Genomic DNA, 17,352 nt, shown 5'->3' with positions numbered 1-17,352 from the left:
ACTTCCCAATCTTCACTTTATTTAAATTAAATCACGTATCAAGAAGCAAAACAGTTCAAACTCTATTAAAATGATATAATTATTTAATTAACTAATGCGTATTAAACATCCGTTAAACCATACAAAACTATTAAAATAATATTAGCTTTACGTCCCAGTAACTACATTTACGGTTTTCAGAGACGCCGAGGTGCCGGAATTTAGTTCCACGAGAGTTCTGACATATTTTAGCACCTACAAATATCACCGGACTGAGCTAGGATCGAACCTGCCCACTTGGGCTCCGAAAGCCAGAGCCTGAACCGTCTGAGGAACTCAGTACGGGCAAAACAATTAAAATACAACTAGAAGAGGAAGAAGAAGAAGAAGAACCTATAATTACAGCTCCCGGAAGACTCATGACGTCACCGAGCGAGTTGGCCGTGTGGTTAGGGTCGCGCGGCTGTGAGCTTGCATTCGGGAGATAGTGGGTTCACAGATTTTAAACATTAAATTTTGAACAAAATAAGGCCCATAGGCAAAAATGCTCGAACAGGGCTAAAATACTTTTTAATGAAGGGAAAATCCTCAAAATTTGAACATTTTTCTAGAAAACCACATGGCGACCTCCCCTTGTCAGACACTATGCGCTTTGTCTTTCTCTCAGCACCACTATCACAGTGAGGAGAGGGCAGCGTACAGTTTCACCACACCACCATGAATAGTCCGAATTGTGTTCAACTGGATTTAACACCCTGGTCAGATCAAATTCTTCATGGAGATAGATGGCTTGTCATGGAGTTCTAAAGGAGCAAATAAATAGTTGCTAGGCTGTACAAATAGGCGGGTGTCTTGATCAGAGGTAAGCCAACAAGATAACCATGAATTACCAGATAGTTATTTTCACAAATCTTGTGGTACACTCTAACCAAAACATCGAGTTTACAAACGTATGATGGAAGGATGTGGCTCAAAATAGAAAGCCACTTTTTCTTGGAAAAGGAAAAACGAAATTGATACTCAGGCTGCCTAAGAGATTCAAATCAAGCTATCTTCTCACGGTAACTGATGTCATTGGATAATTAATTTCACCGGACAAGAAATTAGTCACCCTAGTGCGCATGCACAGGTGGGTCGTTAAGCCTGTACAGATGGCGCAGCGAACGAGTCCCGTGTTTAACCGCACGCGTGTGCATAAGGCAGTGCTGATCAGTGAGACATTGGTGTTTCAAGCGGACAGTGTATGTCAACATGGGTAGATGGAAGGATGTGACAGAGTGGCAAAAATCGGCAGTCGTGTTTGAGCGTGCTCATAAATATACAGTGCGTGAATTTGTTGGTGATTCGCAGTGGACTGATCAACGTGTCTACAAGCAGTGGTGTACTACACGTGGCCACGAAACACGACGTCAGAATTGTGGTCGGAAAGAGATCCTAACTGAGAGGGACCGGAGACGCGTTTTATGGTTTCTGAATCAAAATCGCTTCCAAACCCGACAGGAATTGTTGCAGTCAGTGAATGAAGGTCGATCCCAACCTGTTAGCGATAGAACATTGCGACGGGTACTGCATGCAATGAACATTATTTTGAAGTCGGTTACCTCGCAAGAGGCCATTGCTCACACAGGAACGCAAAGTCGCGCGTCTTCAGTGGGCTGGAAATCATCGAATGTAGACAGTAGCTGACCGGCGAAACGTAACGTGGTCTGACAAATCTCGTTTTTGCCTGTATTCCAATGATGCACATCGTCGAGTGTACTGAAGGCCGAATGAAGCATTTCATCCTGAATGTGTGCAAGATCAGGTTCAAACCAAAGATGGGTCTGTGTTGTTTCGGGGGTGTTTTTCGTATCATGGATTGGGCCTGCTCATTGAGGTGACCAGTAATATGAAACATCTTGTTCACTTAAACATTCTGAATGATTAGGTGTTGCCTTTCGGTCAACCTCTGCATGATGAGTATGATATTGATACCCCGATTTTCCCAAGAAGACGGATATGTGACTGGTTTTATAAACACTCCCCCACCCTATTACATTTCGATTGGCCTGCAAAATTACCTGACTTGAACCCCATTTAAAATCTGTTTGACATGTTGGAACAGCGGGCAATCGCCGACATCATGGCTCTCAAGGAAGGGAAAAATTTAATGTAGTCAGGTGTTTTCTTTCAAGAAAATTATTTCAAAGTCGGTATTACTAGAAGTGGTTCAACACTAAAATATTATTTATATAGCATCTTTTACATATATACTTCATTCTTTCTAAATATGAGTTCAAGCATGAGTAGCTAGCTCTGTGGTCTCAAGGTGCGGTATTCAGCGAGAAAGAGCGCGCAAGCACAACGTCCGTGACTAATCATCCCCTACCCCCAATCCTACCCAAGCCCACGCGACAAAGCAACACAACAGACTTTGACTAGTCAGAGTTAGACAACACGACAGTCGACATGTGCTTGCAGACGGCGCAATGTTTTGCAACTTTTCCGTCATATTAATGCGTATGTTCACTGTTAACATGTCAGAACCGAGTTTTTTCAGTACACCGTAGAACTGTAGTTTCCTACATCTGGTTTAGTGTATTCAGTCAGTGTAACTTTTAAATAAGTGTAAATCGTTGAAAAGTGTAAATATAAAAAATATTTGTTATGTAGTGTTCCTTAGTTTTCCATTTCGTCACATCATTTCAGCCACGAAGCTACTACTCTGGCGTAGCAGGGGGAGATGTGATACTCCCACGTAGCGCGTCCCAGTTGGCGGATACTGGGGTACTAACCGGCTTGCCGGCGGACTTGAAGGAAATAAAATACCACTCGCCGACCAAGCACACAACCCCCTGTGGGTGGGGACGCAGACGAAGAATACACCCACGGTATCCCGTGCCTGTCGTAAGAGGCGACTAAAAGGGGCAACCAAGGGATGATTGTATTAGAACCATGAAACTACTTGTGATTAGTACTACCACGCGGGGAACACCACGGGTCGCTTTTACTTGTGCGTAGTACCACTATGTTAGGTACTAATTAGGTTTGTGATTAGTAGCAACAGAGTGCATTGCCGGCTTTTACAATACCTGTGATTAGTACCACTTTAGGATCGACACCATGGTTCTGGCTTGCCTATGATTAGCACCCACTGTGTTAGGAACACCACGGTATAGTGCGAATCCCTGTGGTTAGTACACGTATGTGATGAACACCGTAGGTTTGCGTTGCCTGTAAATGGTGCCGCAATGTGCGAAACACCATAGGTATGTATTACATGCCGAATTTCCTTACCTGTGAGTAGTACCATAATGTGTGGAATACCGCGAGTCTACGCTACTTTTGATTAGTACCGCAACATGACAAATACCATGGTTCTACTTTCCTAGCGATAAGTGCCGCTATGAAGGGCCGATGACTTAGATTTTGGACTTTTTTAGACTGCAAGCATCATCGATTCAGTATTATGCTATAGAAGCAGTCCCTTGGTCAGTAATACTAATTTTTTACGTCAGTTTCTTTGATTATGCTGCATTGCGGGTCGGATCCACTGGTTGTATTAAATTCATATCCATACATTAATTCTTCGTCCTCACGTGCTGAACTGTAGTCTGGAGGTTTCTGTAATATGTCATTGCATTTCGTCTCATTTTGTACCATTAGTGGCCGATGACCTAGATATTAGACACCTTTAAACAACATTCATCATCATCAGCATCATTTCAGAATATTTACAGTTTTTCAGGTAAGCATACACCTTTATAATTGATTGAATAAGAATTAATGTTCTGGAACGTCTAAAACGTAAAGTGCGAGTTGAAATTTTGAATTTGGAAGACAACTTTTTCCCATAAGTAATTAGAAGGCTTCCGCTCCCGTTGGTAGACTCTGAAGCAATTACTCTTAAATGTCCTGAAGTTAAGTATTGAATGCCTTTAAGAACATGCCCCACCGGATTGCAAACACATGTTACCGACATTACAGATTTTTAATTAATTTCTGAGAATGTCTTTAATTATTTTTTGAGGTCACCTTCATTCGTTTTTTCACTTCTAAATAATAACTTTAAAAAATCAATTTTGTTAAGTTACAAAAACAAAAGTAGTGATCTAGTTTTTGAGTTGCCCTGGTGAAAATAATTTCTACGCATTTCTCTTACGAAAAATTACGACTTTCTACGTATTTATAGCGAAATTATATATTTTTCTGACATTTCACACCTCTGGACTTTGTCGTTAGGAATGTTTAATAAACTATCGTACGTATTTCGATTTTTCGGTAGAAGAAAAAGTAGAAATACGTACTCTCGTTTTTTTTACGCATTTCTAATAACAAAGTACATAGGCACGTCAGTAGTTTCGTTAAAAATATGTAAAATCTCGTGATTTTTCATAATAGAAATGCGTAAAAATTATTTAAACCAGGGTGGTAAGAAACGAAGTTATTAAATACATCGTTATTTATTAATAAAACTTTTTTATATCTTGTAGCATTTTCCTTAGAATGAAGAATCGTTTGATATATTTTATCATATAAAATAATACATATTTTTCTTTCTAATAAAAAAGACTCTAAATTCTAAAGCCAGTTTACAATGGCGGATTAGATATTCACTTAAGGGAATTACTCTTAAATATTCTGACATTAAAGTATTGAACATGTTATTTAAGTGTTGATACTGATTCCCTTGCATTTTTTCAGAAATGGATATCAGGAATTTCTTTGGACAAAAAGGTGTTTCTGCTACACAGAAAAGGAACCTCCATGACTCATTAAAAGCTCCAGGTCCAGTACCTTCGAAAGTGCATCCCACAACAGCTTTTAGTTTATTCTCAACACAAGCTCCTAACTTAACGTTATCTGTCGAGCCTAATCTCTACCATTGCCAGTTATCAGAAGTGTCATTGCCACAATGTTCTTCCACCATTAGTACTGAGTCTGCCGAGTTTGATTTCTGTCAGCCATACACTTCAGTTCAGTTCGTCAAAGAGAATTCGCCTGATGAATGTAAACGGCACCAGTCTTCAGCATCGTCAGTTGATAATCACTACTACTGAAGCTACTGAGTGGGATGACGTCAACCCATAAACTTTAGTTTCTACTGTCAACAAGCCGGAGGAACTAGATTCATTATCAGTTAATCACAGCTTTGATTTAGGCGAATGCATAAACCATTCAGTGTCAGACAAAGTCATGTATCAATTACTAACAAACATACGTGCTCTAAATTCGTCTCATGATTTGAAAAAGGACATTGATGAGGAAAAAACTACAAAAAGGACTTTTCAAACAACTTGGCTAGAAAATTACTCATGGCTAGTATACTCGACCAAGTTGAAGGGAGGGTTTTATAAGTTTTGTACTCTTTTCAAACCATATTTAAAAAGAGGAATATTTGGGGCTTTTGTGATAAAGGCTCACCAAGGCTACGAACACTTTCATGAAGATGCTCGAGGCCATGAAAAGAGCAGTTGGCATCCCGAATCTACAAGTAAGGCCACAAGCTTTGTGAGTCCTTAGAAATGAGAAAGAAAAGCGTCATCGAACAGTTATACAGTGGAATCACAGAACTTGCAAATAACAATAGAAAAAGACTGAAATCAATTCTTGCTATTTTAATATTTTGTAGCACTCATGACATAACCATTAGAGGAAAGAACTCAAGTGAAGGAAATGTTCAAGATTTACTTTTGGTCAGAGTTAGTGCGTGCGACAAAGTGTTGGAGGATCATTTACAAAACCATAGTAGAAAAGCAAAATATATATCGCACAGAGTTCAAACAATTTAATAATTATATGTGGTTCTATGTTATAACACGAGATTGTTGATGAGGTAAACAAATCACAAGCGTTTTCATTACTGGCTGATGAAACGGCTGACATTAGTGAGAAAGAACTGTCGGTGGGAGTACGATTTGTAGGAATTGAACTTTACTGTAAAAGAAGAACTTTTATGGTTTGCAGCTAACTACATTGGATGCTGAGGGAATTTCTTCATCTATTTTAAAATTTGTTGAACATTTGGGCCTTGATATGAATCAAGTTGATTAGCTTGGGCTATAATGGCTGTTCGAAAATGGCAGGCCATGAAACTGGAGTGCACGCTAAAAGCTGTTTATTTCCACTCCGCATCGCACAGACTAAACTTAGTCGTCAATGATCGTAACAGAGTCCAGGAAATCCGTAGCACTGTCGGAACGCTAAAATAAGTTATTCGGTTCTTTAGAGAAAGTGTATAGCTTAGGAAAACAATACACAACATTCCAGTGTTCTGTGAAACCACGTGGTCACACAAATATACATCAATCAGGGTATTCAAAGAGAACTTCTTGGCAATAAAGGATAGTCTCAATCATCTTGTAAATAACCCTGAAAATAATCAAGACACGTGCCAGCCAACAAGATAGTGTAACACCATCAACTACATTTATTATTTGTCTACACATTATATCAAGGTATTCTTCATATCTTGAACCAATAGTGAACAAACTCCAGTACACTGATATGGATCTCCACTCAGTCTACAGATATGTCAACTCTGACCTGCTAGCCAATTTTCAAAAGCAAAGAGAAAGCGATGACGATTTCAGAAACATTTTCGAGGCAGTAAAATGAGATTGTAAGGAACTTGACATTGACATAAAAATCCCAAGATTGGCTGGAAGGCAGACCCACAGGTGCAATATGAATGTGCAGTGCTCATCGCCCGAAGACTATTTCAAAGTGGCAATTTACAATGCGTACATGGATTTTGTAATCACGTCACTTAACAAGATTTAAAACGATAAGGAGATACCTTTCGAAGGTGGAATTCTTCAACGCACATTTAATGAGAAAGGAGAAGAAAGAAGATTTCATGAGGGACATAAAAAGTTTGCAAAACTTTTATCAAATCGACAACTTGGAAGCAGAAGCCAGATTATGGCATGACGTCTGGACTAATAAGGAGTGTTTGAAAAAAAAAAGCTCAGTGATATACTTGCAGGAACTATGTTTTACCCAGCAGTAAGGAGATTACTTATATTTTACTGAACCACACACACCACACCTTGCACCGTAGAGCGTTCCTTCAGCAGCCTGCGTAGAGTGAAGACGTGGCTGAGAAGTACTAGTGCCGAGAACCGTATGCCAAGCTTGTGCCTTCTTAGTGTCCACAGGAAAAGAGCAGAAAGCTCTGGTTTCGATGACAAAGTGATCGACTTGTTTCGGCAAGAAGAAAAGAAATTTACAGTCTGCTTTTTCAGATAAATATTAGTGCCAAATCCACAACCATAAACTGAGGCTGCACACATGGAAGAGTCTCAGTGATACAGCCAGATATCAGATATATTTTATTATACTCAATCAAAGGTTCAAAAACAACGTCAAAATGGCTAAAACATTCCCTGGAGCAATGCAAATACAGACCACAACTTGCTAGTGGCAGATATAAGAACACGACTCAAACATATCAGAAGTAAACACCCTGGAAGGAAGTGGGACGTAACAAAACTGAAGAATGAAAATAATTTCGGGTCTTAATTTGAAGGACTGAAGAAAAGTTGGAAAATTTGAGAATGAGTATGGATATATCCAAGGAATGGCTTACCATTAGGACTGCAAGAGTAAAAACCTTAGAAGAAGACGTAGGTAAAGTTGGAAGGAAAAGAAATAAAAAGGAATGGATAACGGATAAGGTGTTAGATGAAATGGATGAACGCAGGAAATGGAAAAAGACTCCTCAGTCGAAGGAAAAATACAATACAGGAAACTAAGCAATGAGATGAGACGGATAACTGATAACGCTGGGAAAGAATGGATGAAAAACCTATGTGAAGAAATAGAAAATTTGGAAAAGGAGGGAAAAGTAGAAGAGATGTATCGAACAGCAAGGTGTTTAACGAGGAGAAATCCAAAGAGATAAGCAAGCAAGGATCAATGAACAAACAAGGAAAGATGGCATCATGTTTAAAAGAAAGTAAAGAGGTGTGGACGGAATGTATAAACGATCTACATGATCATCAAACTGATCATGGAACAATGATACTGGAGAACGTGCAAGATTGTGACGAAGAATCCAGAGGACCAAGGATAGAAAAATGGGAAGTGGAGAAGGAAATCCAGGACCTAAAGGAAAGGAAAGCGATGGACTGTGAACAGATACCATCTGAAGCAGTAAAGGCGTTAGCGAATGGAGGAATAGTTAGACTAACCAATCTGGTGAACACAACATACGACACAGGAAGTTGGCCAGAAGATCTGCTTAGGGCCATCATGGTTCCCTTATCGAAGAAATGTAATGCTAAACAATTTAAAGGCTATAGAACAGTTAGTTTATATGGCATGTTACTATGGCATTGACCAAGATGGAGCTGAGAAGAGTAGAAAAGAAAAGAGAGGAAAATATGGGCGATGACCAGTTTGGTTTTAGAAAGGGAAGAGGAACCAGAGGTGCAACTGGATGCCTAATGATGATTGCAGACAGGATGTTAGAAGTGAATGGGGAAATGTATACATGTTTCATTGATTGGGAAAAAGCGTTTGACAGAGTGAACTGGTGCATTCTGATGAGGATTCTGAAATATATTGATATAGACTGGAAAGACAGAAGACTGATAAAGAGTTGTATAAGAATCAGAAAGTGATGGTTAGAGTAAACGAATATGAAACAGAAGAAGTGGATATCGGAAGAGGAGTGAGACAGGGATGTTGCATGTCACCGGCTCTGTTCAATATATATGCCGATAAACTGTTACAGAAGGCCCTGAAAAAAGCAAGAGGCGCTGTAGGGGGAGAAGAACCAATAAAGACCATAAAATACGCAGATGATGTGGCGGTATTAGCGGAATCAGAAAAAGATCTGCAAATGTTGGAAAATACTGAAAGAGTGGGAAAAGAGTTCGGAATGAAGATAAACATTGAAAAGACTAAGGTGATGAGACTAGGAAAAGAGGAGTTTAAGGGGGAAAGAAATTGGAACGAGTAAAGTCATTCAGATATTTGGGAAGTGTGTTGACATGGAATGGAAGCTGTACAGAAGAAATAAGAAGCAGAATATCTGTGGAAAGGTGAGAGGGGTTTTGACATCTAAGGCAATCCCTATTGATTTAAGAAAGAGGTTTGCAACGTGTTTTGTGTGGAGTGTAGTGTCATATGGAGCTGAAACATTGACATTAAGAAATAAAGAAACAAAGTATTTGGAAAGTTTTGAAATATGGTTGTGGAGAAGAATGGAAAAAGTAAAGTGGACAGACAAAGGGAGAAACAATGAAGTGCTAAGAAAAGTAGGAGAGAAGAGACACCTGATGAAAACGATAAGGAAGAGGAAAATATCCTGGTTGGGTCACATACTACGTAGAAACTGTATTCAACAAAGGGTTATGGAGGAAAAAATAGATGGAAGAAAAGGAAGAGGAAGAAGAAGGTTTGGAATGTTAACAGGTGTCAAACAAGGGAGAAGCTATGAACAACTGAAGCAAGATGCTCAGGACAGAGAATCGTGGAGGCTGTCCAGTTGATACCTGTCTCAAGACAGATTCACAGAAAAAGAACTGAAATAACGGATTCTCATTCGCATCCAACAGCATCGTACTGTAGGTATTTAACTTTGTACCGAAGCTCTTCGGCCCTCACAGCCATCAGAACTCTCTTGTCGTTCATTATTTTTAACAACCATTCGCCAATAATTTGTAGGCTACAGACAAACGAAATGCTCCAGTTCTCAGAACGTACAATTGCGGTACCTCTCCTTGAAATTTTTCAACTCGTCTGCAAGCCTTAATATCGATACTTGAACAAAGGAAACCAACGAGGATATCGTCATGGCAATTATAGTTTTATTACTATTATTTAGTGACGTAATGTACACATATCGGCCACTACCTTCACCTATTTAATGGGAATTCGAAGAAGTTTGTCATCAAAATGACTGTTATTCATCCGTAATTGGGTACGCGATCGTAAAATGGCAATCGTCTGAGATGAAATGTTACGACTGCAAAAATTCATTATTTTCCGGATATGTCTCTGCAGCCATACCGCAGTGGTGATGCATGCAGAAAATATATGATCCAAAGAGAATTGAGGGACAGATTCCATAAAGGAGACCTCATTTTTATTTTTTTACATATTTACAAATATTATAAAATGATGTAATTTAAATTGAGATGCGCCAAGAAAACCCAGTAATTCACTAATGGCAAAAAGTAAATTTAAGAAACCTTGGCGCATATAGACGGCAATGTTCTTAGCCTGTCAAGAGGACTAATGGCTTGTAAATATTTGAGTGTCATATGGTCAGCGTAACGACATCCTCAGCCGCATTGCTTGGTTGCCGTGATCGGGTCCGTTCCCTCTCATATGAACGGCACCTCGGCTGGTCTCATGAGGCATGGGGCTGAATTTAAATCCTTGGACAGGCTAAGAGACGAAGTTGGGCCTTCATGTAAGAAGCAGGCATGTTAAGCGTATACCGCGTGGTTGGCCATTTACTAATGAGAATAGTCCATATTTGAGGGAGCCTTACTAGCGCTGATTGTGAATATGCTGGCCCTCTGAGACGATGTTCCTATATTTCACCGACCTCAGTAGCGTAGTCAGTTTATTATTGTTTCTCTGTTCCCGAGATAAAAGGTTTGATGCCAGCTTTGGTCAGAAGGACTTGTAAATTGCTACAACTCCGAATCCCTAGCTTCCGGCATGTTAAATAACTGCTGCGAGAAAATATTCCGATAACTTGATGGTCTCCTAAAATTTGTTGTAATTGATTTTTTTAAATGTAATTGATTTTACGCCCCCCCCCCCTAACTACTTTTACTGTTTTCGGAGGCATCGAGATGTCACCGGACTGAACCAGGTTCGAGTATGCCAAGTTCGGCTCAGAAAACTACGTCGGAATTTCTCAGCCCGGAAATGTTGTAATTGAAGGGATGTTACATTATTATTATTATTATTATTATTATTATTATTATTATTATTATTATTATTATTATTCGCCATCGTTGATAACAATGAAGGTAATTTCCTGCGTTTTTCATTTTCACACCAAATGCCAGACCTCTGTCTCAACAAGGCCACGATCACTACCTTCCTAGTCGTAGTCTTCTCCTATTCCAATTTAAAGAAAAGATCTTTTGCATTCGGGAGATAGTGGGCAGCATCCCTGAAGATGTTTTTCCGTGGTTTACCATTTTCAAACCAGGCTTTACCTGAATTAAGGTCACGGCCGCTTCTTTCCCTTTCCTTGCCTTTTCCTGTCCCATCGTCGCCGTAAGACATGTCTATGGTGCGACGTAAAGCGAATTGTAAAAAAAAGAAAGGGTGTGTGTGTTTTTTAGTGCAGGCCTTTCCAGTTGGAGCTCGTGGCCCTGGAGCACATCAACGCTTCACTCAGCGGCAGCGTTCCCCTCCTTCCCCCATCATTCCCACTTAGCTGACGGTGCGACTGCATGCGTGCGTCACAGACAGTAAAGTAACATATCGTCGTTGCCGGGACAAAACCTATGTGACAATATTTTTGGAGATATACTGACCCGCAGCACAAACATTATGGAGAGCGAGAATGCCTTGATAATATTCACACAATATTGCACCTTAGATGACAGAACCTTACCGGCCAAAGTTCTAAGCTAAAATATTTCACATAGGAGGTTTTGTCCCCGCAGCGATTATATACTTCGTTGCAAGGGAGAAACAAGTTGATTAGCACCAACTGTGATAGAACTAAGGCTTTAAATGCAGAGTTTGTAATTTAAAAATCCGCTAAAAGCCGGAAATTTTGACAATTTTCCTTCATTAAAATCGTTAAATGTGTCTACTTACAAAAATCTTCTAGAGTACCAGACGTCGTTACAGAATTTTCACGACGAATTCAATTCCTGATTGATTCAGAGAAATTAACGAAGTCTCCGTGGCTCAGGCGGCAGCGCGCCGGCCTCTTACCGCTGGGTTCCGTGGTTCAAATCCCGGTCACACCATGTGAGATTTGTGTTGGACAAAGCAGAGGCGGGACAGGTTTTTCTCTGGGTACTCCGGATTTCCCTATCATATTTAATTCCAGCAACACTCTGCAATATCATTTCATTTCATCTGTCATTCATTAATCATTACCCCAGAGGAGCGCGGCACAATTCCTATCGTCGCCGCTAGATGGGGGCTTCATTCATTCCATTCATGACGCGGTCGAGTGACTGGAAACAGGCTGTGGGTTTTCATTTTTTTAAACTCAGCTTTAAATATTTATGACGCCATTTCTAGTTCGTCCTGATAAAACTGCAGTGCGACGCATTCCTAAATGACAGGTACTACCACTACAGCGGTGATTTAATTTCATTTTACAAAGGTGTTCATACACAGGTATTTCCCAAACTTCATGCACTCACCTTAAATTTACGTCAAAGTTATGTATAACTTATGCATGCGAAAATATATTTTACCGAGCTCGATAGCTGCAGTCGCTTAAATGCGGCCAGTATTCGGGAAATAGTAGGTTCGAATCCCGCTGTCGGCAGCCCTGAAGATGGTTTTCCGTGGTTTCCCATTTTCACACCAGGCAAATGCTGGGGCTGTACCTTAATTAAGCCCACGGCCGCTTCCTTCCCACTCCTAGCCGTTTCCTGTCCCATCGTCGCCATACGACCTATCTGTGTCGGTGCGACGTAAAGCAACTAGCAAAAAAAAAATTTCAATTCTCTGTCTGATGCTGCCTTAGAGACCGTCTACTTAGAGAATGTCTACTGCCAAATCGATTGTACCCAATACTGGTTAATAGTTGTGGCAAACGATATCAACGATCGACTTAAATGTTAATTATACTCGAAGGCAAACAAAATAAAATATGCAGAAGATAAGTGGTGTGTTTATGTGTTGACAAATTGCCATTAATAATTGTTTACGTAAGCTGCGCGCTGCTACTTCCCACCGCCTCCCACCTCACCGGTGCTGCTGTCGGGATCGGCCTGGGCCCTGGCGGCACCTCAGTTGGAAAGGCTTATGTCAGTGCAACGTTAAAGAACTAGCAGTATATATATGCATTTCCACTTACCATCCTCTGCTGGCGATCGTACTTCCGCCAACACCTTAAATAAAACAGAAGAGAAATATATTTCATACATCAGATGTTGAGAAATAGCAAATTTCAACACACACATACATTATTGTGTTATGGACTATTCTGATACCGTGTACAGTAGTTAAATGGAACAAATCAACTAATATACTAGCCCTTGATGCAATCAATCGAAGATTTAGTTGTTCACCTGATATAAACAATCAAGAGGCAGTCAACATATTCTGTTCGATGTATAGAAGTTTTGTCCGTACATTGCTCGGACTTAAAAAAAAAATGGTTATCTGTATCTGTCGTGTCTATAGTAAGAATTTTCCAATTATTTGAGCTCTTCCGTCTTAGCCTTTTCTTTATACTGTCAATTATGTCGACCGAGTAGAAACATTTTCCACATTTCTGGAGTAAGGAAATGGAATAAGTCTTATTACTCAAACACTCCACGGGCCTCTCAAACCTAGAACAAGGAAAGTCAGTCTGGGAGGATGACGGGAGGAATCGGGCACAAACAAGTGAAAGCAATGCCAGGCTCAGATGGTGTGCCATAGATATCGCAGACGTCTCACGTGGTGTCATTTTAATGTTGTCAATCTTGTTATCGACTTCATCGTTTTCTTATTCTTCTTCTAGACCATTTTCCCAGTTTTCCGGGGTTGGCGATTTATGTGGATTGGGCCAGTTCTACAGACAGGTTCCGTTCCTGACACCAACCGTATGCGAAAGAATGTAGTCACTAATGCCTGTCTCTTTGGTGGTTCGTACTTTAATGCATTTTTATGTAATGAAGATGTGTATGACGGACATAAACACCCAGCCCCTGAGCTAGAGGAATTAGAGAATTAGAGAATTAACCTGACGAAGTTAAAATCCGGGAATCGAACCCGGGGCCCTTTGAACCGAAGACCACTATGCTAAAAAATCAACCAAAGAGCCGGACTCGTAAGAGCTGAGTACATTAAGAAATTCCGTCTTTGATCTTCCCTGGACTTCATTGGCATCCAGCGACATTGCGTTGGGAGTGTTCCATTTTCATACCCTTCATGTTTCCTTTTTCTTTGAAGAGTCGGACGGACCTCTTCTGTTTTACCTTCTGATTAAGTACGCTTGCCGTTGAAACAAACAATATAAAGTTGAGGAAACGGGTTATGTTGGCCGATCTATGGCTGAGTTTGTAAATGATTTTTTTTTCCGGATAAATAGCAAATGTGATATTTTACATGCGGACATCGAACGATATGGAATGCCAAATGGAGGGAACGTTTCCCGCCTTTGAGAAACTAGACTACCACTGCCAGGTTTGAACCCGTGATCTTGTGTACCTACGTAACTTAAGGCCACAGCCGCTTCCACCCCTCCTCCTTGCTTATCGCTTCCAATCTTCCCATCCCCCATAAGGCCCCTTTTCAGCATATCAGGTGAGGCCTTCCTTCCCAGTTGTTTCCCCGACCAGTAGCGGCGATTAGGGGGATGTGGGGGCAGTTACACCCTCCCCATTTTTGGGAGAATACATTACATTTTTCCCCATTTTAGCCGGCTAAAACTATAAATTATTGGAGTACTGGGGTACTGTATGTTCCACCCGCTTCGTCAGACTGGCAGTCTCTTTGGTGTCTGTTACTTTCTTAGCGTGTAGTCGTCCGACTCGTTGGCTGAAAGGCCAGCGTTCTGGCCTTCGGTTCAGAGGGTCCCGGGTTCGATTCCCGGCCGGGTCGGAGATTTTAACCTTCATTGGTTAATTCCAGTGGCTCGGGGGCTGGGTGTTTGTGCTGTCCCCAACATCCCTGCAACTCACACACCACACATAACACTATCCTCCACCACAATAACACGCAGTCACCTACACATGGCAGACGCCGCCCACCCTCATCGGAGGGTCTGCCGTACAAGGGCTGCACCCGGCTAGAAATAGCCACACGAAATTATTATTATTAGCGTGTAGTCAAGATCTACCACCGATGTTCAGAGGGAGCATTTATTAGTTGTTCACCTGATGTAAGCACTCGGCAGGCAGTCGACGTATTCTGTTCTCTTTTGTCCGTACATTGCTCAGACTTAAAAAAAAAAAAAAAATGGTATATCTGTATCTGTCGTGTCCACAGTAAGAAGGAAATGCAATGTTGAATTTTTCGCCATACCTATATATATGTATATATGCAGGCTATGTAGAAGCATCACGAAAATATGACAGAACAGAATTTAATAACAATCGATATGTGAAATCGGGAAATAAGCCACTACACTTTAGGCTATAAATAACATTTAATTCTTAAATATCTTTGCTGTTAGTGGTCCTATCGATAAATGATAAAAATATTTTCCGATCAATTGTGTCTTACCCAGTTTTATCGTATCGGCCATAATAACGGAGATCTTCAGGAATTTAAATTTTTGTTGCTCAATTCGTATCAGCGCCGAGCCACGAGAAAATGGGGCAGGAGAATTTAATGAAAATTGCTATATAAAGTCAGAAATTAAGGCACTGCCGTCTAGGGTATCTAAAATTTTATTCAACTCTGGGTGAAATGGTAGTTTAGGGGAGAGCCTAAAATGTAATGTTCAAATATCCCTCCTATTAGTGGTCCTATCGATTCATATTTCGCAAGAAAATGACATAGAATACAATTTCCGATCATTCATATCTTATACGCTTTTGCCATACCGACTTTAATAACAGAGATCTTTATGAATTTAGATTTTTGTTGCTTAGTCCATACCAACGCCGAGCATCGCTAACACGAACATATTGTCCAATCGTTATAACTGGCGATGTTGATTTCGTTGCGATTGTCTTGACGTGAAAACCACGTGGTCATCAGCCTATATCGACAAGAAAAGTTGTGAAGATGATTAACAAAGTGAGAAACAAATCGTGAAGGAACGGTCGCTTGAAGAATAATTCAAGGAGTCATTAAAAGAGGAAGGACTCCCTTTGCATTGCATTACCTAATATCACAGAATCGAAAGAAAACTAAATGTCAAGGCCTACAGTATCGAAATAGTGACGGGACTATCGAATGAAAACTACCGAATTATTCGATAGTCGTCAACTACCGTTACAACCGATTGTTTCCGTTTGTATTCGGTTTTTCATTCGGATCACAAATTCCAATTGTTTCCACTAGTCAGCGCTGAAATCGGCCTCCTCTTTCGTTATGAAGTCAGTCATTTGTTATAAATAAATAGATATCTGACTCAAAGTTGTATAATTGTTTTATTGTAGTTCACTTTATCAATAGATAATAATTTTACAGTTTTTATAAATACTTTCTATATACTAACTCTAAACCTCCAATGTCCGACTCGTTGGCTGAATGGTCCGCGTACTGGCCTTCGGTTCAGAGGGTCCCGTGTTCGATTCCCGGCCGGGTCGGGGATTTTAACCTTAATTGGTTAATTACAATGGCTCGGGGGCTGGGTGTGTGTGGCGTATTCAACATTAGAATTCATCCTAGGTAGGGCCCTTATCTTAACAGACATGCAAGTCGCCTAATAGGCCATCTACTAGAAAAAGATATGCACCAGGCCTCTTCGGAGGCCATACGCCATTATTATTAACCTCTATTGATTGAACATTAACCTTAAATGAATGGAATTGTTTTTAAATTAATATATGCACTATTACTTGGTCCTAAGAAAATATGTTGCTTTTTCATTTAGTTTAGTTCGCTGTATTTGCTGTACTTTAATATGTGGTGTCATTACAATACGGTGTAAACCTAACCTTCGTCTAAAATTGCCCAGCATTTCTTATTATTTATTTATTTTTTTTTTTGCTAGGGGCTTTACGTCGCACCGACACAGATAGGTCTTGATGGGATAGGAAAGGCCTAGGAGTTGGAAGGAAGCGGCCGTGGCCTTAATTAAGGTACAGCCCCAGCATTTGCCTGGTGTGAAAATGGGAAACCACGGAAAACCATCTTCAGGGCTGCCGATAGTGGGATTCGAACCTACTATCTCCCGGATGCAAGCTCACAGCCGCGCGCCTCTACGCGCACGGCTAACTCGCCCGGTCATTTCTTATTTTATGAACAGACGATCTTACATTCATTAACTTGCGGTTAGGGACACAAAAATGTATTTTATTTAAAATGAAACGTAATGACCACAATTACTTTAATCGGGACATTTTATCTTATTTAATGGACCAACGTAGGTTTTTCGGTTTCCAATTACTTCACTCGAACATTGTGTAACGTTTGTTACTAGTCTCAGTTAGTGATGGAAATATCGAATGTTTTAAACTATCGCTAGACTACAGATTATGAAGTGCGACTGTCGAATGAAAACATTCGATTGTTTTCATTCGGTTTGAAATCGGTTATCAAGTAGTAATATACGTTTCGTACTGC

General features: G+C 40.3%; 1 protein-coding gene across 1 annotated transcript in view; it reads right to left on the bottom strand.

Annotated features, from left to right (window-relative positions):
• The window catches only part of LOC136875951 (uncharacterized), a 93,795-nt gene that overhangs the window by 18,079 nt on the left and 58,364 nt on the right, over positions 1 to 17,352 (bottom strand). The window contains exon 2 of the mRNA XM_067149571.2: positions 12,983 to 13,016. Within this exon, the coding sequence (XP_067005672.2) occupies positions 12,983 to 13,016 (34 nt within the window). The remainder of the gene's footprint in view (positions 1 to 12,982; positions 13,017 to 17,352) is intronic.

Source organism: Anabrus simplex, chromosome 1, assembly GCF_040414725.1.
Source record: "Anabrus simplex isolate iqAnaSimp1 chromosome 1, ASM4041472v1, whole genome shotgun sequence".
Classification (NCBI taxonomy): domain Eukaryota; kingdom Metazoa; phylum Arthropoda; class Insecta; order Orthoptera; family Tettigoniidae; genus Anabrus; species Anabrus simplex.
The sequence above is the reverse complement of the archived record's forward strand: the minus strand, read 5'-3'. Positions and strand labels throughout refer to the sequence as shown.